The sequence below is a fragment of the Crocuta crocuta genome, unplaced genomic scaffold (assembly GCF_008692635.1).
Source record: "Crocuta crocuta isolate KB4526 unplaced genomic scaffold, BGI_CrCroc_1.0 scaffold248, whole genome shotgun sequence".
Lineage (NCBI taxonomy): Eukaryota > Metazoa > Chordata > Mammalia > Carnivora > Hyaenidae > Crocuta > Crocuta crocuta.
In genome coordinates, this window is record NW_027532409.1 from 6,207,809 (window position 1) to 6,234,256 (window position 26,448).

General features: G+C 46.5%; 1 protein-coding gene across 1 annotated transcript; it reads right to left on the reverse strand.

The window, feature by feature from the left end:
* Positions 1 to 7,358: 7,358 nt before the first annotated feature.
* On the reverse strand, positions 7,359 to 25,294 carry AAR2 (AAR2 splicing factor). Its single transcript, XM_077778873.1, has 4 exons — positions 25,230 to 25,294; positions 21,521 to 22,329; positions 18,067 to 18,296; positions 7,359 to 8,674 (listed from the first exon to the last, which is right to left on the reverse strand). Exons 2-4 carry the CDS (start codon positions 22,275 to 22,277, stop codon positions 8,507 to 8,509), a joined length of 1,155 nt encoding a protein of 384 aa, XP_077634999.1. The 5' UTR covers positions 22,278 to 22,329; positions 25,230 to 25,294; the 3' UTR covers positions 7,359 to 8,506.
* Positions 25,295 to 26,448: the final 1,154 nt, after the last annotated feature.

The following is a 26,448-nucleotide window of genomic DNA, read 5'->3' on the forward strand; positions in this document are numbered from 1 at the left end:
CTGACAAGTCTGCCTTGAATTGGCCCGGAGGGGCTGGGGTCGGGGACTGGAAGCATGCTCTTTGTCCAGCCAGCCACACGGCCTGCCCAGCCCCTGCTGGCATCTGAGTTTGTGTCCCATGATGCAAGGGCTAGGAGCTTAGTTAGACTCTGGAGTCAGGCTGGCCTGGGTTTGTCCAAGCACAGGTTTCAATCGCAGTTGACTACCAGAGAGCTCCCTAACTTCTCAGGGAGCCAGTTTCCTCGCTGGTAAGATGGGGTTGGGGGGGCACTTATACTATTTCCTTCATATGGACACTGCCAGTCTGCAAAGAGTGAATGTATATAAAGCTACCGCTGGGGTGTCACTGCTGCTGGGCACAGAGTGAACCCTTGGTAAATGGCAGTCATGGTCTTGACCACCACCACCCTCTCTGGACAAGAGCGGGGAGTCAGGAGCAGCAGCAACAGCAGTGCTTGATGCCCTCCCCAGCCCAGCTCTGGCCCATCCTTACCTCCCCTCCCCTTACCTGCACACATGCTGCTGGGGCGGTGGCAATCCTGTCTGGGAGGTGCATCCCCAGTCAGTGGGCCGGCAGCCACTCTGTGCTCCAGTGCCACCACCAAGGCCCACAGCACCCTCCGCTCCATGCTGCTGACCAGTGAGTCCAAAGTCTTTTTCCCTTTGGGCAGGAAACAACTCACCAAGTGACCTTGGATGAGTTCTTTTTTCCCTCCTGGGATCCGGGTTTCGCCAACGGCTCATGAGCCGATGGCCTTTGAACTGTGACATCTTGAGTGTCTTGCAGATGGGCAGGCAATGAAGGCCAAAGCCTCATGATGCAGGAGTGAAATTAGTCAGGATTCTTTGGTTGCAAGAGCAGAAGCCTGTCAAAAGGGGCTTAAAGAAAAAGATATTATACCTGTCTTTCTGCTATGGCTTATTCACATAGCAGAGTGTCTCCAGGGTTTGTCCATGTTGTCACATGTAGAATTTCCTTCTTTATTAAGGCCAAATAATATTTCATTGCATGTATATATCACATTTTCCTTATCCATTTATCTGCTGATGGACATTTAGGTTATTTCTACATCTTGGCTATTGTGAGATATCTAAAACACTCAAATTCATAGAATCAGAGAATGGAATGGTGGTTGCCAGGGGCTGGAGGGATGGGAAAATGAGGAGTTACAAGTCAATGGACATAAAGTTCTAGTTAAGCAAGATGAATAAGTTCTAGAGATCTGCTGTATAACATTGCCCCTATAGTCAACAATACTGTTTCGTGGACTTAAAAATTTGTTAAGAGGGTAGATCTCATGTTAAATGTTCTTACCACAATAAAATAAAATTAATCAATAAAAAGGTATTGTATTTGCTCATGAAGGAGGAAGACTGAGGACTGTGTGCTGCAGATAGGGCTTGATCCAGGTGCTCTGGTGATATTATTAGTTGTTTCTCATCTCAGCTTAGCTTTCTTCTGTGTTGGCCTCATCCTCATGATGGTGCATGATCCCCTTTCTGGTGCAAGGGCTTTTTTTTTCCTCTGAGGGGTATAATAAGCCCTATTAGGTCCAAATGAAAGCCCTCTACCACCAGAACTCCAAAAAACAGGAGGCACCCTTCCGCTCCTATGAGAAGCATTGCAGGGAAGATGCCAAGAGACCTAGCTAAAGTTGTGTCTATTCCTGCAGATAGAAGGATGGATGAATTACTGTGATTGGCATTCCTCCCAAGGATGACATGAAGTACATAAAATTTTCCTCAAAGCAAAGGAGGCTTGACATTAGAAGAGAGGTGAACAGAAATGAGTTGTGCAGTCTACTGGCCATTTTAGAGGCCTGTAGTGCAGGGACGGGGCCTTCTCAGAGAAGGAGCATTCGCACCTAGCCCCGTGCGTGGAGCAAGGCGTTGCAGAACCATGAACAGATGATCCTAGCCCTGAGAAGCCACAAGAAACTACCCCACATCACCAGACTGTGATAGCAAGGGCCAGCTATGGATGCGGCTCGGGATGCAAATGTCCTGAGGGGGTGGGGAAGGCTCGCCAGAAGTCCTCGGTGGTTGAGGAAAGGACAAGCGTGGAGGCAGTCAGGGCATTAGGACTTCAAATCTGGACAGGGAAAATCAGAGCAGATGTGAGTCATGAAAGGTAGGAGTGGGTATGGTTGAGTGGGGCTGAGGAAACATGGTTTGGACTGTTGCAAAATGCAAAATGAAAAAGCGTAACACTGGGAAAAACTAGAGCAAATATAGGCTCATATGTATTTCATCCTGATGGACAAATGGACTTTTAAGCATTAAAGCAGTGGGAAAAATCAAATCAAAAAGAACAAGCTTGACATATTTGCCATGTAAAAAAGTAAAGCATACAGTTCAACACATAAAATGAAAAGGCAAACTGGGGAAAATATTTCTAACATTAAGATATATTATAAGATAAATGCATATTTTTTACAAAAGAAGATCCAACAGAAAAGGAGCAGAGGACATAAACACTTTCCACGAGGGAAATGAATAATGGCGTAGGCTTCTTCATTAGAAATGTGCCACGAAGACCCCCCCCGCCCCCCAACCTCTCACATCCCACTCTCTACCTTCAGGCTGCTAGGCTCCAAATTAAACAGTTTATTGATCCATAGAGGGATAGCAGAGGCAAATACCTGCGCCGGTGTCTGGGCATGAAATCAGCCTCTCAGAGGCCCCACATGTGGCAGCATCTTTCTCGAAAGCACATGTCTTTTGCAGACTCAATAGCAGCTCTGGTAGGACCGAGTGAGAGGGGCCTCTGCTCAGGTGCACCCCAGCCTAAGCAGCCCCTCAGTGGCCCCAGGGGTCCGTAAGGGGCAGAAGTAGCCTCCTGGGCCAGATGTTGCTCTCCCTCCTCCCACACCCAGGTGCCGCCTCCCCGGAGCCCCGAGGGTCCAGTGTGTCCACGGGCCAGATATGGACACAGAAGTTCACAGATATGGACACATGGAAACATGACGCAGCTATCGTGAACTGAGGGGCTAGTCAGTAGTCAGGCTGGCAACCTTGGATCCACGGGGATCTGTCACAGACGATGTAACTGTCCTTCCTGAGGGGTGCTTAGAGGTGGCCGGCAGTGTTGTACTTATACAGGGGGCCTGGAATTCTGGCTCTGAGATTCTCTGGCCTGAGCCTCACCTCTCAACCCCTTGGTTTCCTCATCTGTACGACGGAGAATAAGGCCTTCCTTGAAGAGCTGGTGCTCCGCCCAAATAAGGTAAGGACCCAAGTCAGTGTCCAGCAGCCAGGAGGAGGCCCCCACCACACACTAGTTCATATTAATCATCATGAAGTCCACAGGAAAGCTGTGGTGGGAGTGAGTGCAGGAGTGATTCCTGAGCAGGACAAATTAGTACCAACAGCGGCTGCACAGCACCCCCCCCCGCCCCCCGGCTCTCTGTTAGCCGCAAGAGCACCCTAACAGCAAGCAGACCCTCCTCACTGCTCACCGGCAGCAAGAACATCCAATGGGTGGGGGAGACACGGAGCCACAGCCTATCATGCCCCCTGATTTACTGCTTCTCAAAAGAGCCATCTTCAGTCCCTGCCTCCACCCCGTGGCCCAGAATTCCTGTGGCAGCTTCCCCCCTCCCCCATCCTTCCTCATGCCCCACCGGCCCAGATGTACCAGACATATGGGAACAGGAAGGGCTGACAGATCCCTAATGGGACAGGAGAGAGGGCACTTGTGTGGGGACGGGCATGCCCCCCCCCCCCGAGTTAGTATTGTGCCTACATTCTGAGACTTCAGAGTAGGGAGGGCTTATCAGGCTAGAAGAGCCCTCAAAAGGCCTCCAGTGCATCCTTCATCTGAGGCAGGAATGCAGTCCAATATGCACACCTGAGAGCAGTCTGGCCCGAGTCAGTGCCCTCTGTCACCTGGGTTACCCTTCTAGCCTCCTAACCGGAGTCCCCGCTCCCACCCTTCCCCCTCTGCAGTCTGCTGCCAACGTAGCAGCTTGTGATCCTGTTAAAAACAAAAGTCAGACCATGTCACTCTTCTGCTAAAAATCCTCTAATGGGTCCCCATTTCACTGAGGGAAATGCAGCGTTTTTCAACAGCCTGTAAGCCCTGGACAATTTGATCCCTCGTGGCTGCCCAGATTCCCCTCTGACTATTCCCTGTGCTCTCACCCATGCTGACCCGCGGTGTTCCTGTAATGTACCAGGCATGCTCCTGCCCCAGGGCCTTTGCATTCCTTGTTCATTCTGCATTTAACACTCTTCCCACTGATGCCCACATGGCTCCTTGCTCACCTTCAAACCTGTGCTCAAATGTCACCCCATTTAAATCGCAACATCTCCTCTAACCCTCCCAGAACTCTCAATGTCCCTTATCCTGCTCTAGTTTTTTCCAGAGCATTTCTTACAACTAACAATCTCTGTAACCTACTTCTTATGCCTGTCGTCTGCCCCTCCCCTCCAAATGAGCGTAAGCTCACCGGGCAGGCACTCGGAAAGTACTGTTCAGATGAAGAAGGAACAGAGCCCACGCCGCCTCCCTGTAACTTTTCCCCTGGGTCCCAGCTCTGCATTCTGAAGGGCGCAGAGACCTCCTCCGTCAAGACAGCTCCCCCAGCCCCTCTGCTCTTGGGTGAGGCCCCACGTTTTTCTCCAACTGCTTCTCATGTGAGAGCTCCCTCTCCCCAAAATGTAACCCATCTGTCAGCATCCCTTTAGAAGTGTAGAGTCCAGACCTGAGCCAGGTAAAAATGTCTGGAGGTGACACAGGAAAAATGGAGAAATTGGGGGAGGGGATAAGAGAGACAAAGAACCAAGGAGGAAAGACCTGTGGAGTTTCTTTCACATAGGCCATCTGACATTGGACTGAGAAGCCCCCTACTCCTCCTACCTTCCTCCCACCAAGCATTTTAACCGACAACCCCCAAGATCCCTGTTCTCCAGAGAAACCTAGTGAGTTTATCCCAGTGAGCACCAGATTGAGGACGCAGGACAGAAGGCCAGGCAGGTTGGGGACACACCCCTCCCCCCAGCAGGGAACAGCTGACACTATTTCTGGCTCTCATCAACCACCTCCCCCCCTCCATCTCAGCAGGGAGGCCAGTCCAGGGCAGGGGCCCAGGGTTGGGGGAGAATGAGCGAGCATGGAGACCTTGGATACTCCAGAGATAGAATGTTCTAGTGAAAACAAAGCCTGCCTGGGCCGGATGTATGGAACTCTGAGGTGAAGAGATGCCCTGGTCCGTGGGGGACCAAAGAGAAGAGTGGACGTGCGGAACCACAGGACCACATGGCCCCCAGTATCAGCAGGTAGCTCAGGTGAGCGTCCCACTCCGTTCTGCTTTGGATCTGGCGGATGTGATGGGGATGTGACTCAGTGACAGCTTTGCCCAGGCATTCACCCTGCATTTCCAGCCTGTTTCAGCAAGGGATGGCATTTTGGCCAAGCTAGAGTCTGATTAGTTGGAGAAACTGACATGTCACGGTGCCCTGGGAATATTAAATAATATTTACAAGGGGATGACGTTGGGAAAGTAATTATCGATGGTGAGAGGCAGTCAGCAGTGGGGAACCCTTCCACCGCTCAAGCAGTGACAAATTAGACGGATGGGCTCAGATCAGTGAGGGTTGTCGTGGGGACAGCGGGAGTGGCTGGAGACTTGCTACCTCTGCTGATTCTGTTAATAGGCTAAAGCAGCCTTGCAAATAAGAGCCAGGCCTCAGGAGGCCTGCATTTGAGGGGATTTGGAAACCAGGCCAGGTCCTGCCAATAGCTTTACTTTTAGATGTGTTAGAAGTGGAAGGAGCTTACAGATCGGTAAGGCCACTGGCACTCTGTTTGCAAGGCTTCTGCCTTCCAGAAATACTGCAAGTATTAAGTAATAATTAATTTGTTTTCATATTTTTAATTCATCAAAGACACATAGAGGGGTGTCAGCTGGGACAAGCAGAAGACAAAGTCGATGTCACTCCAGCCCCAAACGAGAGGCCTGTTGGTTTTCTGTCAGTCCAGACACGTTATCCTGTGCAAATGTAGTTTCCCTTTTGAAAACACTTAACATACACAACAGTCCAGTTTTAAATTCCTGAGGGAGCCTGGAGAATCTACATCAGAAACCCCAAATCGTCTCTTATTTTATATGTAAGTAGACCAAGGCCCAAAGAATGGAAGTGGCTTGTCTGAGGCCAGGCCTAGATCTGGGGAGCAGGGAGAAGGGAAGGCTGTCCTGGACATGCAAGGACAGGGAGAGAGTACATCACAGCAGTGAACACAGCGGCTGAGCATGGGCTCTGGCCACCAAGGGGCTCGGGCTTGACTCTCGTCCTCTATCCTTACCAGCTGTGGGACGCCGACAGAATGACTGAAGCTCTGAGCCCATTTTCTTATCAGTAAAATAGGGATAATAGTAGCACTTACCCCCTATTTTTGTGAGGATTAAGTGAACTCACAGGACAGAGCACTTAGTAAATAGTTGTTACTTTTTCTTAACTCTAACTTGTATGGGTTGTGGGCAGTAGTGGGTCTGTGTATATAGAAGACCAACAGCTTGAAGAACATAGTCACATGACCCAACTTCCAGGTGCTGCTCTGACAATGCCAGAGAGACACAAATTCTGTCGCAGTGGAACTCTAAGCACTAAATTGCAATGCTGTTACTTCTGGGTAGCTCCTCAAAACTGAGTGTGCCGCAGGACCAAGGCCATATTCAGATTCACAACCTCTGAATCCCTGTGGGGTGAACTTGGAAATATGCACTTTAGAAAATTATTATTGAGATATGATTTACATGGCATAAAATTCACCATTTTTAGATGTACACTTACAGTGTTTTTTCTGGTATATTCCTAAGGTGGTACAACCATCACCGCTAATTCCAGAACCTTTCCATTACCTAAGACGCCCCAGAGCAGTCAACCCCCTTCCCCACTCTCCCAGTCCCTAGCAGCCACTAACTTCTCTCTGTGGATCTATCCTGGACGATTCACATGAATGCAATCACATAACATGTAGCCTTTGTCTGGCTCCATTCACTAAGCACAATGTTTTCAAGGTTCGTCCATGTGGTAGCATGGACTAGTAATTCATTCCTTTGGAATGTGTACTTTTAACAAGCTCCCCAGGTAGCCCTGATGAGTGGGCTTTGGGTAGAATAGAATAGCAAATTCACACAAGGCGGAACTTCTGGTTATTATAAAGCTACAGGCCCTCGATCCTTTCAGGTATGCCTATCTCGGAAGCCCCATTGCTACCAGCAGGCAACGCTGGCAGCTTGCCTCCTCCAGAGACTGAAGATGTCAGGCAGAGTCTCCTGGTGCTCAGTAGGGAGATGTGTGTCTATGGACAGTGGCCTGGCAGCTGAGAGCTGGGCAAATTAACTGCAAGAGAGACTCACGCAAGGGATTTAGTCTCAACCCAAAGACTTTAATGTACGTTATGCTCTTGGAAAAACATCTCCAAGGAAACAAGTGGAACCAGAAGTCTTAACCAGCATGGATTCTCATTCAGAAACCTGGTGTGAGCCGCAGCCTTGGAAAAGAATGGCGCAGGGATTCTGATCGTAGTACAACAGTTTGAGGTCAGGGTGGCAGGACCCGTGTATGGCGGGTACGCCCCTCAGGACTCCAAGGGAGTGGGAGCATCGTTACTCCTGTGGCTGACAGCTCCACAGCAGGACTGGGAAGATCTAGGTGGGTCAGATCATCTCCAGAGCTCTGAATACAGACACAGAACTTCAACAGGGCCAAAGAAGCCCATCCGGAGCAAGAACCTTCCTCTTTGTTGTTGAATCTCCAGGTCATCAGAAATAGTTATAGTGGCTGTGCTGAGGAAGGGGGCTGTACGGAAGGGTTGCCAAGTCCCACTTCTGGGACTGAGGCCTCAGAATGGAACAGATGAGAGGGACGTGGCATCAGCAAGGCCCCTGAGGTCAGGGACTTTGATGGAGAAAGTAAGAGTTGACCACTCGTCAGACTCAACCCAACTGTCTTCTGGGTCTCCCCTCCCCAATCGGGAGCTCCTGAGTGGTCACAGGCCTGTGTGTTCTGTGATGTGTTCCCACTCAACAAGGGATACGCAGAAATTCTAGCTCATTTCCCTAGGACCTTCTAGTTAACTTTTAAAGTCACTAACGGACAGCTCAGACCCTGTGCAGTCCAGGGTGTCTTGTTTTCGAACCATTCTACGAAATGAGTAATCAGTTCTCTTGGGCTTTTGGCTCACCTTCTTATTCAGAAGGAAGTAGGGTGCCACTGAGGCAGGTCTCTCCCGAGAGCTTCTGTAAGAGTCCATTTGGAATTAAGTCAGGTTGGTCCCATGGCCAGGCTGAAGGGAACCCATGGATGTGCCCTCAGGGTGCACATAGCCTCTTTGGCATTGAAGAAACTTATTTCCTGATGAAAGAGGGAGTTGTGGCTCTAACTCTGCAGAACCTGGTGCAGCAACTAGCCCCACAGGTCCCAGTAGGAAGGGGTGAATGGAGAGGCCAGGACTGCAGCTGTGTGGGAAGGGGCCCCCCCTGGCTGACAGCATTCCCAGTTAGCCAGTCTCCACACCCTCAGGGAGCTCCACCACCACTGGGGCGCAGTCCTCTGGCTCTGCCTCAAAGTCCCACCGAAACTTCTTGGTCAGGTGAGCTTGGAACTTTGCAGCTTTCTGCCTCAGAGTGGCATCCACGGCAACGCTGCGGGCGGAGGAAAAGAAAACCTACAGAAAACAGAGAATAAGTCACTCCTGAGAACACAGTGGGGGCCGAGAAAGCTATGGAAATTTCCTCATGGTGTTCAGCTCTCTGGGGCGGGTGGATCAGCTGCTGCTGGCACAGGCCCAGGACACCTGCTGTGCTCCCCCCAAACCAAGAAAGAAGGTCCAAACCCAGCTGAGAAGCTGGGGCAGGACTAGAATGGAAAATTACTATCTTGGGCAGAGATGCCCCATTGAGAGTGAGGCCAGTGGGGCCATCACTGGGTCCCAGTACCCTGGGATGCTCTCCTGGGCAATAACTACACCAGCTGGTACCAAGAAAGGCTTGGAGGGCTTATACTGCATCCCATAAAGTCACAAGCCCTAAGCCAACGAGGCTGAACTGCTGCTCTAATCTACATGGGTTACAGGCTGCCAGATTAAAGTTTCTGTTCCCCTTGAAAGTTGTCATTGAGGTTCTTCTTTTAAAACTGTTTGGGGCACCTGGGTGGCTCAGTCGGTTAAGCGTCTGACTTCGGCTCAGGTCATGATCTCACGGTTTGTGGGTTCGAGCCCCATGTCAGGCTCTGTGCTGACAGCCAGCTCAGAGCCTGGAGCCTGTTTTGGAGTCTGTGTTTCCCTCTCTTTCTCTGACCCTCCCCTGCTCACGCTGTCTCTCTCTCTCTCTCTCCTAGAAATAAATAAAACAGTAAAAAATTAAAAAAAAAAAAAGTTGTAACATGCACATATCACAAAACCTACCATTTTAACCATTTTTTACATTATCATTTTAAAAACTGTGTTAAATACACATAATATTTACCATTTTAACCATTTTTAAGTGTACAATTCAGTGGCATTAGGTACATTCACACTGCAATGTAACCATCACCACCATCCATCTTCAGAATTTGTTCATCCCCTTTCAACTGATACTCTGTACCCATTAAACGTTAACTCCCCATTGCCCCTCGCCCCAGCCCCTGGAAGCCACCCTTTGCCTTCTGTCTCTATGAACTTATCTGCTCTAGGTACCTTGTACAAGTGGAATCATACAGTACTTGTCCCTGTGTGCCTGGTTTGTTTTTTTTTCCTTCACTTAGAATGAAATGTCCTCAAAGTTCATTCATGCTGTAGCACACATCCGAATTTTCTCCCTTTATAAGGCTGACTGATATTCTATTGTATGCATATACATTTTGTTTTCCATTCACTTGTCAATGACCATCTGGGTTGTTTCCACTTTTTGGCTATTATAAATAATGCTGCTGTGACATGACTGGAGTCCCTGAGTTTAATTTTTGGGGGTATAAACCTAGCAATGGAATTTCTGGATCTTAAGGTAATTCTAGTAATGTTTTAAGAACCAACAGGGGCGCCTGGGTGGCTTAGTCGGTTAAGCGTCCGACTTTCGCTCAGGTCATGATCTCACGGTTTGTGGGTTCGAGCCCCGCATCAGGCTCTATACTGCCAGCTCAGAGCCTGGAGCCTGTTTCAGTCTGTGACTCTCTCTCTCTCTGACCCTCCCCTGCTCACGCTGTCTCTCTCTCTCTCTCTCCTAGAAATAAATAAAAATGTTTAAAAAAAAAAAAAAAAAACCAACATATGTTTTCTACAGGGGCTGCACCGGTTCACATTCCCAGTAGCAATGAACAAGGGTTCTAATTTCTTCACATCATTGCCAAGATCTGTTATTTTTTTGTTATTTAATATTTAAAAAATTTTTTAATGTTTTTATTTATTTTAGAAAGAAAGCGAGTGGGAGTGGGGCAGAGACAGAGAGGGAGACACAGAATCTGAAGCAGGCTCCAGGGCACAGAGCCCAATGCAGGGCTCGAATTCACAAGCCTTGAGGTCATGACCTGAGCCGAAGTCAGACGCTCAACCCACTGAGCCACCCAGGCGCCCCTAATATTTTTATAATAATAGCCACCATAATGGGTATGAAGTGGTATCTCACCGTGGTTTTGATCTGTATTTCCCTAATAAGTAGTGATGTTGACCACCTTTTCATGTAGATGTACTGGCCATTTGTATGTCTTCTCTGGAGAAACATCTACTTAAGTCCTTTGTCCAGTTTTAGTCTGTTTTTTTGTTGTTGCTGAGTTACTGTAGCTCTTTATATATCCTGGATATTAATCCCTTATTTTGATGTTCTTTTTAATTCAGTTTCATCTGATATAGTCATGGGGGCAGAACAGTAATTTTCTCTACATCTGACTCTCCATTCCAGATTTTCCTGGATCTCAATTACGTCTAAGAGTAACAGCAAACTCATTACCCTTTCTCACATTATTTTACTATTTTCAAAGAAGTTTCAAAGTATCCCAACAGATCCTCACAATGCCCTGGAAAGACACACCAGGATGCCTTATTTTATGGAAATGGAGGCAAAGAGGAGTTAAATGACTGGATAAAAACTATCCAGAAGGGGAAGGGTAGTTTTTCCCAGTCTACCCTACAGACACAGGAGCATGAAGGGGGGAGAAGCTCTTTGTTCTATGTTAGTCTAGCGCCGTGGGCAGCCCAAAGACCACCACGGAAGGAATCTGGACTTCAGGGGCCTTGACCTGATAAAATTAACAGGTGTACTCTACAGCTGATTCCAGGGACACCTGCTTCTCTACTGTCTATTAGCAGGAGTGAAGCTCATTTTAGCGGTCTTTGTTTGGATCCATCTTGTTGGACTGGTAGCAAGGCCAGAAGTGATTGAGGCGGGGGGAGTGTGTGCAGAAGCACGCATGGGGGTTACAGAATTTGGTTTCATTAACTTGGGAATCGACTAAATACAGGAGCGGGGAGCATAGCCACAACAAAACAGCAGATCAATAACTAATTAGAGGGGATGTGTGAGCTTGGTGGTGGCAGGGCAGCAGGGAAAGCGGCCGTCTGTCTATGGGCAGCTAATGGAGCTTGCCCTGGAGTGCTGAATGTGCAGCCTGGCTGAACTCTGGGGAGGGGCCCTGGGAAGGGAAGCAGAGAAGCCTCATTTCAAACAGTTTAGCTCTGGAGGCCGTCCATAGCCTTGGGTCTGCCCCAAAGTCCTGGGGAGGCTGCTGGCTGAATTTGCTAAAGCCTCTTCCTGTTCCCCTTCTTACACAGTATACTGTACCCCTCTCTATACAGCTCTGCCTCTCCAGACACACTGAGCAGCTGCCAAACATGCTCTCTGGCCTCTTCTGTGCCTCTACACACACATGCTTTTTCCTCTGTTTAGAACACCTTACCACCCCCACATTCACCTTCTTCACCTACTAATTCCTACTAGTGACTCAGGTTCAGCTCAGACATTACCTCCTTTAGGATGTCTTCCCAGACCAGGGATGGAACACGTGCTCCTTTATGCTCCTCCAGGCCCAGGGTTACCACGAACATAGCCTCAATTTCAGTTAGGTAACAGTCCATTTGCTGTTGACTTCTCCTAAGAGACAAGGAGCCACTCCAAAGCAGTGGCTCTCTGCTACTGCATACCACACTCCTGGCAGAGTCTGACATAAAGGTGTTTAATGAGCAAAAAAATGAAGACCACAGATTCTATCAAAATTCATTTTTGGTTCACTTTTGCACAGTCCTTGGCACCAACTAATTGCTCAATAATTATGTGATGGTGCTGAACAAAATAAAGGACTCATCCTGGGGAGGAGGTGGCTCCTGAATGCTACTAGCTCACAAGCAACCTCCTTGTGATATGCCTCTTATAAAAGCCCAAGCTGAAATGAACTGCTCCGTGCTCTGTTCCCTTCACACTGGGCCTGAGCCTCCCTTATGGCATTTCTCACACTGTGCTTGTATCACAGTGATCTGCGCTCCTTGCAGGTAGAGAGGAAGTCCTTATTCTCAATGTGTTCCACATAGCTTATCGCCCAGGGCCTGGCACAGAGTGAGGGCCCAGAGGATGTTCACTGAGTGGGTATGAATAAGATGTAGGATTGGCAATGGCCAAGAGGGACAGCTCCGAACAGGCTGGCCTCGTATTCATCACTCATCCTTCCAACCATCTCTCAAACGATGCCTGGGAGTAAAAACAACCAGAGGCAGGTATAACAGAGGCCTTCTGTCTGAAAAATAAGGCTTCTAATTTAAAAAGTGCTTTGTCCTTTTTAAAGAACTTATCAATTTAATCTTTACTACAAGCCTGGGCACTACAAACCTGGGAGGTAGGAGGCCAGGAAATTATTATTCCCACTGTACAGATGAGAATGGTGATAAACACTGAGCAAGTTAATAAATGTTGAACAAAATCCAGTCCAAGTGAGGAAACCTCAATCCTTTTTCCCTACCGAGAACTTCTTTTTGTCTCGACACAGACCTAATATATTAATTGCATTTTCAGCACTGCCTTGTGGAGAGCCAGGGGGCTTGGAGACCAGGTGCTTCTGGAACTGTCCCCCTGCAGGCTCCCAGGACCCAGGGCATAGCCCAGGTTGACTTTTTTTAAAAGGCAATGTTACTGAGGTATAATTTACATACAACGAAATTCACCCATTTTAAGTGTCCAATTCATTTTGACAAATGTGTACACCCATGCAACCACCATGTGATATAATCAAGACGGGTATTGGGTATTCCCTCTCAGTACTCAGTGTTATGAGACTGAGGCCCACATACCATCATTATCAGAATACTGAACAGTCTCATCACTCCACAAAACTCCCTCGTGCTGCTCTTCAGTGGTCAAACCCTCTCCCTCCCCAAGTCACTGGCATCCAGTGATCTATCTTTGCCCATACAGTTAAGAAACTTAATATTTTAAAAACACATGTACCAAAAAAAAAAAAAATACCCACCATGATTCAAAAAGGAGATGTATAGACAGTACCTAATTTTCAACAAGAATTTACTTGCTCTTGTTTTTCGATTAATTTCATGGTTTCTTCAGAAAATTTAGTAATGACCTACTTGCTTTACTTATTAAAGTGAAATCAAATAAACACTTTTAACATCACTGAGAAACGAATCATCTTTTAATATTGGAAGGTTAATCCTGGATATTTAAAAAACATTTTTGAAAGAGGATAATAACACTTCACAAACTGCATTTACCTAAAACTAAAAGCATACCCCAACAAAAATAAAATAAAATAAAAGCACATCCCTTGAGTTTTTTCTTTAAATATAGAAAAAGATGTTCATATTTTCATCATTAAGTCTACAAATTCTAAAATTGTAAATAACTTTAATCAGAAACGTGAAAGCCTTCTTTTACTCCCAAGTTAAATAAATTGAGTTCAGTCAGGTCACCTTGAGAAATTCAAAATATCAAGGTAGGTAGCTGAGTCACTATCTTATCCTATTTTTTGGACAGACCAAAAAAAGTGAAATTTCCTAATTTTTTCAATTCCCAAATGATTATTCAACTTAGAATGAAACTAGCCAGAGGTAGAACATTCTATTTCCACTTGCAGAAGAAGAAAGTGGTGTTAAAAGCAAAACTACCATTTCACAATGATTACCAGGAGAGTATAAAAGCAGCAGGAATCATGTCTTCTGAGGTCAGTTTAAAGAATTTGGGATGTTTCATCTGGGACTAACAAATGGGAGCCCATCATCAGCTTCAGAATCAAAACACAGCCTTGCCATCCACTAGCTCTGGTAATCTTAGGCAAAATGATGTGACCTCTCTGATCCTGTTTCACCTTAAAGTGAGATTATACACTTAACTCTGAGCATTGTTGTGAGGGCTAAATGAGTTAATGCACACAATAAGCGTGAAAAAGGGATAGCTGATGGCAGGAGGTGTACGAGCAGGTAGGTGAAATGGATCATAGTAAAAATACTACAGACATCATTGTCAGAGCCACTGTCTTCCATCAAGAGTTAAAGATGGACATGACATTTAGAATATTGGCAAGAAATGAAGCTAGAAAGCATAGGTGGCCTACTGTGATAAAAATATTTTAAAAAACAGGTTACGTGACTATATGCCCAAATGCTATGCAATCAGCAACAAGAATCCTTATTTTGTACATAACTCACTTTCTAACATACTATTAAGTTCAGATTATCCTTTCATTGGTTTTAAACAAATTAAGGTGACTCAAGTTGCTTTTAATAAAAGAAAAAAAAACTGTATCTATTTTTGTAAAACAAATAGTTTTTATTCAAACTATATCCATGGAATTTATAAAAATCAGTGGCATCTATTCAAAAGGGCCTCTAATGACAGAGGCCATTACGTGGCTAATTTTATACCATCTACTGTGGCAGCCTTTAAGTGCTTACACATACAAACACCAGTCTCTCTCCATGGGTAGTAGCATTTAAGTTCCTAAGTAAGAAAGCCAGTTCCACTTACTTGACTACCTGGGGGCAGAGCAGGCGGCTGGCTAAGGAAGGCTTTTATGGGCTGATTCATTCACTCATACACACCCTGAGTGAGTGCGTCTGTGTGTGGGGGACTGGATTCTCACTGCCAAGATGGTACCAACGTTAACTCTCCATTAAAAAAATAAGGTTTTTTAATATCTTTTTCTACACCATGCCTGTTGAAATCTCACTCATCCTTCCAGCACATGGTTAAATGCCTTCTTTCACAAACAGCCACTCCTGATCCTCTATCCCCTCAAATTGCAACCCCAATCTTAATTAACCAATTTCTTTTTGGTGCTTATAATGCCCTTTGATCAGACTGCACTGTTTACACCCATCATATTAGAAGCATCTATTTACATTACCACAGGATTGATGCACTCTATCCATCTAAAAACACCCAATTACACAAAGTGAGAGAAATGCTAGACCTCGACTAGGTGTTGAAATAACCAGATGAACAACAAACAGGCTTTGGGTAAAGGTTCACAGCCTAGTGGGGAAGTCAGGCAGACAATGAACACATTTCAGCATGCACACCCTGTGCAATATAACAGCGACACGTCCAAAGTAGGCTAATAGTATGGAAAGGGGAGAGATCTGGGACGGCTTCACAGAGAAATGCCTTGAGGGCATCTTGTAGGATGAACAAGACCACATCAGGTAGAACAAAAATCATGTTCAGTTAAGAAGGCATGAAACATGGGCATAGTTTCAGTCATGCCAAATGAAAGAGTTCTAGAGATCTGCTGTGCTTATAGTTACCAATACCGTACTGTAAACTTAAAAATGTGTCAAAGGGTAGATCTCATGTTATGCGTTTTGTACCATTAAAAAAAAGAAAAGGCCTGAAGTAGCACGGAGTGTGCGGGAACATGCAGGGAGACCACCATCGCTAGAGTTGACACGGGGGAAATGGAGTAGAAGGAGAAGCTACAGAACAGGTCAGGGGCCCAATCAGAATGGGCCTTGTGACCTATGCTTGGGCTTTGAACTTTCTAAGCAACAGGAGCTACGGAGAACTAGGATCACGTCTGTATTGTCAGAGCAGCAACTCAGGAGGCGGCATGAGACATGGGTGGACTGACCATGGTGGGCACGAAAGCCAGACTAATGCCATCTAGATGAGACCACGTGCGTCTCGGGGCCTGCCTCAGGTGAAAGGTACTAGGGCAGGACTGTCTTCTCAACAATGCCGTCTGGAGGGACTTCGGTCAATTCATTTGTTTACTTTCCCACCAAAATAGAAGATGCACGTCAGGGACCCTGTCTTGTTCAAAGCTCTATTCCCAGTCCTACAACAGGGCCTTGAGTATAGCACATGCTCAGCAAATACTTGCTAAATCAATGAATAACTCTCTCGAGGGCAGGAACTCTGACTAACTGATATATGTAACCCTCAATACTTTCAGGACTGTTGTATATAGAGGCAGGATGCTCAAAAATATGAGTTGATATATTTTCTTAAAGGCACACGTCCTGGATTTTTCCAAAAACTGAAATCCAATGATCTCGGTGAAAAGTCCATAAACAGAATTCTTCCAACCACCAGCTTTGCACACCCCACCTGGGCATCTAGCAATCCAGCTGGGTCCTCTCTGCTTCATAAATCATTGCTGGCAACACAGCTTCAGCAATTAGAGCTCAGCTGTCGGTTGTGCTGACAATGATCAGGACAGCCAATGACACAGTGTGGCCCTCCCATGTTTGTGTGACAGCATGAACGCACATCACAAGGGTAGCATGTCATTCCCATGGGCCACTGCCACAAGTGGATCCCCGTTCTCAGCCCTCACTGGTTACTGGCTCACACAACCAGTAACTTTGGTGGGGGTGGGGGTGAGAATTTCCCCTTAGGAGGAAAGATGAAGGGATTTAATTCCTCTATTTTATCAAGAGTCAGTAAGAGAGTTTCAGAACTCTTCTAAAGTGGAATATGCCAGGCTCAAACCATCAGCCTGACCAACCTGTCCCATGGTGTACACAAGTCCTGTAACTGCCAGAGTTTTGTCAGCTGCCTGCTCACAGGGATTCTTCCAATAGTTTGTTGTTTCTCTAAAGGTGTCCCCTACCTGCGAGAAATAAGCCCCTGGTGGTGTCCCCACTAATGACAATCAAGAATCCTTCCTGGAGGGATCTACGTTATATGTAGTACATAGGGGCATAAGCACAAGACTCAGGTCTGGGTCCAAATCCTGACTCTGCCACTTACCAGCTGTGTGACCTTACATAAATGACAACCTTTCTGAATCTCAATGTTCTCATTTGTAAACAGGAAATAATCCTCCCTGCCTTGAAGGGCTCCAGAGAGATTAAATGAGAGAACCCAAGAAGCACATGATGCCTGATGCTCAACAGGCATTCCCGGAATTCCTCTCACCCTGGGTGGGTGTGTTAGGTTAGTGAGTAGCCACCTTGTGAGGAGTGGGCCTCACAGTGGTTTCACACACAGAGAAAAAAGCAGCTCAGGGAACAAAAGTATGGACATTGACAGTTTGCAGCTTCTGCCTCTTCTACACTTGAGAAAGTTACAAAATGTGAGTGACAGAAGCTGTCCCAAGAACATAAAGGAAGCTAATCTATTTGCAAAGGGAGGAAATAGCACAGAATGAAGATTGTAAGTTGTTTGAAGCTTCTTCCCTAATTACCACTCATAATGAAAATTTAATTGCCAAGTTAAAAGCAAATTTCACTTTTTCTGTCAGAGAATCTCTGCAGAAACTGGCACGTTTTGTTTGAACAGGAAATCAAAGTTACTTTAATGCTTAAATGAGATCTAAGGAGCTGCAGATGTTCCCCTGGAAATAACAAGCTTCAAAACTCTGTCCTACCGGGTTGTACCAACTCATGGCTACAGTTTTGAGCTGAATAACTCACAAAGCTGGAAGTGATTCAAATGCCATGTACCCCACTGCCTGGCACTCTAGGAACAAGGCAGGGAGATGGTGGTACAGAGAGAGGGTCTCTGGCATCAAGGAACTCACAGGTGAGTAGATGAGAGAACCAGGAAACCACCACTGAAACAAAAGAGTAAGCCTCCCAGGGTGCTTTCTCCCATCCTAGCCTTCATTCTGACCCCCCTGGGTGTCAGCCAAAAGACAGCTCACCTGTAAGGTGCTTGTGAGGAAGTTGTTCTGGGAGACAATGTCTACAAAGAAGTCAGCTGGGATCTCGCCGAGCTGGTGGTACAGGATGGAGATGAGGTTGATGTAGAGGGTGTGGTGCTTCACCATGGCTTCCTCGGATCGGCACAAGAGATTCAGGAGCCGCTTCCAGTGCTCAAATGCTTCATACACGTTCCCCAGGAGGAAGCAGACAAACGCAAACTGGAGTTCACCTGAAAGGCCCAGAGAGGAGAATGATCCTGACACAGTGCAGTGGCGGCTGGCTGTACCAGGCTGCCGAGTCTACTGGACTTCAGCAATGGGTGGTGGCCTTGTGTCCTGGCGCTCCTGCAGAGCACTCCTACGAGGCAGGGTTTTGTACTGAGCAGATGGTCAGTAAAAGTACGCTGAACTGCTCCAAACTCAAGGCATGAAAAGCCAAACTGTGGTTTTATAAATTCAGACTACAGAAGAAAAGGGACACCTAGTATTTGCCTGGCACTTAAGAAGTTTACCACTGCTTCGGATTCTGTGTCTCCCTCTTTCTCTGACCCTCCCCGGCTCACACTGTCTCTGTCTCTCTCTCTCAGAAATAAATAAAAAACATTAAAAAAAAAAAAGTTTACCAAATGTGTTCATACATATTATGCCAGGCGGATCCCAAGCTTGGCTGCCCAGCAGAATTACTAGGAGAGCTTATTAAAGATGAAGCTGCCCGAGCCCCACCCATGGAGATCCTGGTTGAGGACAGATGACGGAGCATCACTATCTGTAGCTCTAAAAGGTTTCCCGGGTGATTCTGATGCAGACGGTCTGTTCCAGGGCAGGGGAAATGCTGTACCACACCATGTAATCCTCAGCCCAAGTCCACAAGGTGTTCCGGGAAGGTGGTATTTATCTCATTTTGCAGAAGTCAAGGGACTTGCTCCAGGTCACACATCTCATGCTTGCCAGTGGGAACAATAGAGATAAAACAGATTTCCTATTAGGTGACAATAGTTCCAGAGCCCCCCAGAAGAGGAAAATTCGTGAGTACTTGTTCCAGGCTTAGCCTGCCAGCCCAAATTGCTTTCATTACCTTACCCACAGGGCTCTGTAATTTGATCTCTATGAAGAGCTCTGGAACCAAACTACCTGAGTTCAAATCTCAGCTCTACCCTTCACAGCTGTGTGACCTTGGGCAAGTTACTCAATCTGTTTATACCTCAATTTCCTTAATTGAGGGCTGTGGTGAGGATTAAATGAATCAATATAGTACACATAAAGCATTTAGGATAACGCCTGGCACAAAGGTGCACTCAAGAAATATCATTATTATTCCCACGTTTCCACCAGATGCCTATCGCAAACAAAGAGACCTGATGAGCCAGAAGCCACTGTCCTTGGGCAAACGACTGGGTCTCTCATTGCCAAGATATACTGTTGCTGATGAGAGACATTCTCTCTGGCTTCAAATTTAATGAGGGCCTCTGTGGCGTTATACCTACATGTGGGCCATAAGAAGAACAGATGCACTCAACCAAGTACCTCTTTAAATGCATGCTGTTTGATCTCTGTCCCCTCCAGAGACCTGAAAAACTAGTTCCCCATTCCTAGGAATAGGATGTAATGTGGAACTAAGTTTGACTAGCTGTCGGGTCTAGATATTAGATGTCTGACTAATAATTTCAAGACACAAATTTTCTTTGTATTACCAAGGTTAATGATTTGCTTCTACAGTTGGCTTTACCTGGTTAGTTGTGAAAATAGGAGCTTATTCTCTGAATTTAGGGCACTTACTTAATTTCATGCATTTCTGGCCTAGTCTAAAATTAAGTTATGAGATCAGAAATCATTTCAAAGAGCTGTCAGGAAGATATAAAGTTATCCCTGCAACAGACCTTTCACAAGATTACTTTGGAGAACTAAAATGTTTAAGAGGTAGAAAACAGGATTTCTGTTCATTTCTAAGCCAGAATTTCAAGTGTTACTTACCAAACGATAATACTGTGTAATGCATTAAGATGCACCCATTAAAATGTGCCCTTTTATCAGCGAGCCAATGATATAAAGGGCCCTATATTCAAATTTCTTCCAACAGAAAATATGCAAATACCTGGACAATTTGTAAAAGAAAAAATATAAATAGCTGTTAAAGGTGTGACAAATGTTTGCTGTCACTAGCAATCAAAGAAATATAAATTGAAACAAGACATCATTCTCCAACCATCCAGTTGGAAGAGGCCTTTGCTATATTGCCATTTCAGAGGTGATGCAGAACAGCCTCACCCCAGTGGGCTACATGCTCCCTCTGATCAACAATTTCAGCCCTGGGGTGCCTCAGTGGCTCAGTCAGTGGGGCATCGGTCTTCGGCTCAGGTCATGATCTCGCGGTTCGTGAATTTGAAACCCATGTTGGGCTCTGTACTGACAGCTTGGAGCCTGGAACCTGCTTCAGATTCTGTGTCTCCCTCTCTCTCTCTCTACCTCTCCCCAACTCATGCTCTGTCTCTCTCTTTCTCTCTCAAAAATAAACATTAAAAAAATTTTTTTTTAATTTCAGCCCTAAATGTATGTCTAAGTACACACAAGGATGTTCACTAGCTGACACAACAGAATAAACAGGGACATTTAAAGGTCCATCAACAGAGGGCTAGTTCAATAACTATGGCACATAAGCAGCCACATTAGAGGAGGGACTGTTTCAATGACATAGAAAAATGCTTATATTAAAGTAGATTATAAAATTATATATCAAGATAATATACTGTAATCTTGTTTTTGTAAAAAATCATACAAACACAAACACATATAATTGAGTAAAAGAATAAGACTAAAAGGAAATTCATAGAAATATACTGAGACCTAAATGAAATACTGCACATAGATACATACATATATAAAAGACGAAAAGTTAATACACCAAAATGTCAAAAAAGGTTATTTCTAGATGGTGGGAACTGAGAGTGAATTTTTGTTTGTTTTGCTTCTCTGATGACCATATATTATTTTTGCAATTAGGGAGAAAAACAACAATAAAAACAGTAAAAGTTTTTTTTTTTTTTTTTTAAATTGCCATTCTGGTCTAGGCCAGTGGAGGGACCCTTGAGAGAATCAGGAGACAGATGGGAACCCGGAGCCCTGGGCTCTGGTCTCATTTCAACCACATAGTTGGTCAAATCCTTTCCCTCTGTGAACCTTGATCTGTAAAATGAGGGGCTGGGCCACATCAATGGTTCCCAAACACGGGATTGGCTGCATCAGGTTCACCTATGGTGCTTGCTTTTTATATAGACAGACAGACAGACACATATTGCTGGGGCCCCACTCCAGATCTCTTGAATCAGTCTCCAAGGCGACTGGGCGAGACTGCTTCCTTAGCCAAGTTTAGGAACCAGTGGACTAGATAACCCAAGATGTAGCCCCTACTATACACCTGCCCCTTGGCCCACTCCCAAAGAGTCTCGTTCCTCCTCACCGAGCACATCCTGGGGGCTGCTGGGGAATTGCTTGCTGAGCACAGTCTCCAAAGCGTAACTCAGGTCCATGCTGTGCCTGGTTATCTCTGCTGGCGTGGCACCTGCCGGGTATGTCTGTGTGGGCAGCTCTGAGAAGCGGATCTCCGTCCCGGCTCTGGGCTTCATCTCTGGCAGCCGGGCCAGGCCCTCCTGGTAGCTTTTGCACTCAGTGCCGCAGCGAGGTAGATTTTGCTCCACCCGGTCCTTAGTGTGTTTCATGGATAGCACGGGAAGCACCTCTGAGAAGGCACAGATCTGCCGGCTCTCAGGCTGCAGCTTCTCCATTGTGGCCTCACTGATGAAGTTGGTGAGTGAGATCCACTTCTTGAGTGTGGCATATGGGTAAGGCCCCAGGAACTGATCCAGCTCCTGGAGGTTGGCCCTCATTGCCTCCACCTCAGCCTCCGGGGCTGGGGACAGGTCTACCTCTTCTCGAATTGCATTCCAGCGCAGGACCATCAGCCCGCGCTGCTGCAGGCTAAGGAAGAAACCCATACGAGGCCCCACCTCCCTGGGATTGGCCTTGTCCACAGAGCTATAGTGGAGGAAGTGGATGCCTGGTGGGATCATCTTCACGCCTCGGAACTTGGGCCCCACCTCCCAGGAGTTGTAGTCGATGCCGAACTCTGTCCCCTTGGGCATATTCAGGATGACCACAGTGGCCCCTTCAAAGAAGAGGCGCTTGGCAAGCTCAGGATCCATCTGCATGGCAGCCATGGGACCAGTGGTGTGTCACCAAAAAGACAACCCTTCTTGTCTTCCAGAACAACTGAAAAAAGAAAGAAATCAGAGTTCATCATTTGCTGAGGATTCTCCATGTGCCAGACTGAATCAGACCCTTGATATAATTATCTCCCTTAATCCTCACCACAACCCTTAACCAGTTTTACCAATGAGAAAAATAAGACTCCCAGAGAAAGATTTTGTGTTTTAATGAGCGAGAACACTTACTTGACAGCTAGAAAGACATCAAGGAGAAGTGACATGCTCAAGGTCACACAAATTAGAACCTGGGTACCCTGTCCTCCAGGCCAGTATTCTTCCCACTGTCCACTCGGGATCTGCTCTCACATCTCTCTCTCACAACAGAGACTGAAGGTGGGGAAAGCGTGGGTGGTCTGTTCAAAACTATAACTGTGCCTAAACTGTCTGACACTATACCTCTGCTTCAACCCAAAAGCTAAAGAGTCTCAAGGACTTGAGAAGGATAGACCAACTTTCCCATAAGCCATGAGGAAGGCCCAGACCCGGACAAAAGGTGGAAAGTGGGTGCTCAGAATCTAAAATTCACAAAAGATTTGGGAAGTGGAGAGCTTTAGAATCACAAACTTCCTCTGTTCCTTTCACACATAAAAACCCTAATGTCCAGGGAGTAAAACAACTTCCCAAAGGGCGCACAGTCAGCGGTAACTCTGGACCACTTGCCCGGAATGGATTCACGTGGCATGGCTGTCCCAGGATCAGTATTTAGAAGAGAAAGAGCCTAGAACACTTATTGAACCCACCTCTGAACTATCCACGGGGACATAGTGATAAAACATGTAGGCAGGCAGATACTGCCTGGGTGGTATTTATAGGAATGGCTCCAACATGAACTAATTTAATCCAAACAATTATCTAACCTTCTAGTCCCAAGATACTTACATATTCAACTCAGCCAAGTAATCACTGAGCGCCTGCACTATGTCAGGATCTTTGCCTAAAACAATGATCTGTGAAGCATCCACTGTGAAACAGCCACTGCTCTCTAGGCACTTCTGACCCAGCCAGATATACAAACAAGACCCCCAAATTTCACAAACAGAAGAACCAGCTGCCTGTTTGATTTTTCTTACTCTTTTTTATGTTAAACAAAACTATACAGGTAGGAAAGGAACACCAACCGTTTCCAAAAATGTTTAGGGCATATTTTGTTATCTTAACCCAAAACCACTACAAAGGACTCTCACTCTGAATCAGCATTTTTTTTCCCCTCAAACTGCAAATCACAACTCACTAGTGGGTCAAGAAAGCAATGCAGAGTCCCAACCAGCATTGATTTTTTTAAAAAATGAAAACAGAATTAAAAAAATATCAGAGTACATCATGAGTGATAAAGATAATAACTGTTTTCTTTAGTTTTGTGTTTATATGTACTCTTGGTCATGAGGTAAAATGTATTTGTTACTGTAGGTCAGTCAAAAAAAGTCTGAATGCCATCGCTAAATAATTTGCATCATCATCTTCTTATACCCAACCCTGAATTAAGAAGGTACTTAATAAATACTTGCTAAGGGGCGCCTGGGTGGCTTAGTCGGTTAAACGTCCAACTTTCGCTTAGGTCATGATCTTGCGGTACGTGGGTTTGGGCCCCACGTCGGGCTCTGTGCTGACTGCCAGCTCAGAGCCTGGAGCCTGTTTCAGAGTCTGTGACTCCCTCTCTCTCTGACCCTCCCCTGCTCACGCTGTCTCTCTCTCTCTCTCCTAGAAATAAATAAAACATTAAAAAAGAATTTAAAAAAAATACTTGCTAAATGAAAAGCTATTGCATTCAGAATAAGTGTTCATCAATAAGCCATTTTCGCTTGGGGTATCTGTGTGCCCCTCCTTGATAATGACATTCCTTTATTCTAATTCCACCAGCCCGCAACTCTCTTCACTGTATCTTCAGCAGCTGGCACGTGGCCTGGCACGGAGAAAATGCCCTGGAGTGGAGGAACTCATATCCATCTGCTTCTCTCTACCACGTCCTACACAAGTTACCTGTCCCTCACCCAAAGAGTGCCTGCTCCTCCGATCTGATCTCCACCTGAAATTTCCCAAGTGCCAATCTAAGCATGTCACCACCCACACTTCATGCCATCTGAGTGACTTCTCATTTGGCTCCTGGAAAACCAGAATTCTTACCGGGACCTACAAAACCTTCAAGGCCTGTGCAGCCTGGCCCCTGGCAACTCCTCCAGGCTGTTTCACACCGGGCACTCTACCCCTTCCCCCNCGCCCCCCACCCCCAAGCTCTGTTCCAGCCACACTGGCCTCTTTTAGACCCTCCAGCAGGAGTCTCTCTGGATAGAAAACTCTTCCCTGCCCTCGTCCTCAAATCATTTTTCTGATCTCAGCACAACGGTCATTTCCTCAGTCCAGCTTCCTTGGCCGGGGGCTAGATCCAAGCGCTACACTCTCAAGGCACCTTGTGCCTTTCCATTTCATTTATCAGGCTGCAAATCTGCCTGTTTAATAGTCGGTTGTCACTCCCGTGAGACTTGAGTCTTTTTGTCGCTCTAGCACATGTTAGATGCTTGATAAGCATTTATTTAATGAAAACATGATATCCATTTTGTAGATGAGAAACAAAGGGTCGGTTTGGGCAAATACCTTACCCAAAATTACAGAGTCGGACATAACCATGTCGGACACAGTCACAGTCTCTGGCCCCCAAGTCCTAAAGTTAGTGGGGGAAAAGCGAAGTTACCCCGGATGCCCCAGGAAGTACTGGCGACGGTGTCTCTTAGGGAGAAAGGCCGGCAGAGCCACCAGGGTCCCACCACCGGCCCAGAGACCAGGACGCGTGCGTCCCGGCGAGGTGCCCCACTTCAGGGCACTCCGCGACCCCAAGCCGGGAAGAGGGTGCACAGGCCGCACAGATAACGAAAGCAAAGGAGTTAAAACAGGCCAGGACGCCGCACTCACCAGCTTCGGACTCTCCCCGCTCTCAGGCACCGGGGAAACGCACCGGAAGTTCTCCCGCTTTGGCGCGGGACGGGAGCGACAGGGAAAGCGGCCCGGCAGAACTCTTGGTCTCTGGAAAAACGGTCCGTGCCTGCAGGTTCCGCCCCATCAAATATTGCCTTTTGCCACTTTCAGTTACACGTTAAAGCTCCTGAGCCGTGGGTAACAACTTTCACCAAACGATGCATATCCTGCTCCAGAAACAAATCCACCAGCCCTGTTACTTTGGTCTCAGTCATTGTCGCTGAAGCTGGGGTCAAGATCATGACTGCCTAGTAGCCACATTCTGATGCTCAGTGATGGTCCGGGTCAACCAGTTTCTCCCTGAGTGTCACTGCTGGCTCTTTAGCACCCAGTCTCAGCTTCCAAGCACACTCGATCCTAGAGGAGATTGTCAGAAATCCAGCCCCCAGTGTGGAGAGGAACCAGTCTCAGTCACAGTAGCATGGATCCCTCCAGCCATAATCGCCCAGTGTCCTCAGGCGGTGCAGGCTACAAACTGGAACTTGATGGTCTTGGTCTCTGTTGTTTCCCTGGAACCTAGCAGTAAGCTCCAGGCACAAAGCCTCAGCTGGATAGATAGCTAGATATACATATAGATGAAAATGTAGAGATCGATCAAGTTTAATTAATGACAGCATTAATAAATAGATTCTATCTGGGGGTCTAGCTCTGTGCTGGGTGGTTGTATCAGTCAGGTTCAACCAAAGAAGCAGAACCAATAGGAAATATATATTAAGAGATTTATTGCAAAGAATTGGCTTATGTGGTTGTGAGGGCTGGCTACATAAGTCCAAAATCCATAGGGCAGGCCATTCTTATATGACTTCTAAGCCTTACATTAGCCCTAGTAAGTAGGTATTAGTATTCCCAACTTACAGAAGAGAAAACTGAGGCTCAGAGAGGTGAGCCTTACAGCTGGAGAGGATGCAAACCAAGGTCTGACTAGCTTTTCTTGTCCCTGTGCTACTGCTTCTTAGCTAGTCTGTCACACTTCTTAAGTGACAGCCGGGCACACCAATCTGTCTCAGCAAAAACTCTTCTCTTAGTGGGTTGCAGACTAGACTGGGCCTTGAAGTCATGGTTAATCACAATAAGCTGCTGCAGGATTAACCAGAGATGGCCTCCATCAGTCACAGTCATGCATGTCAATCTCAGCCTGTTGTGTCAGTTCCATTTC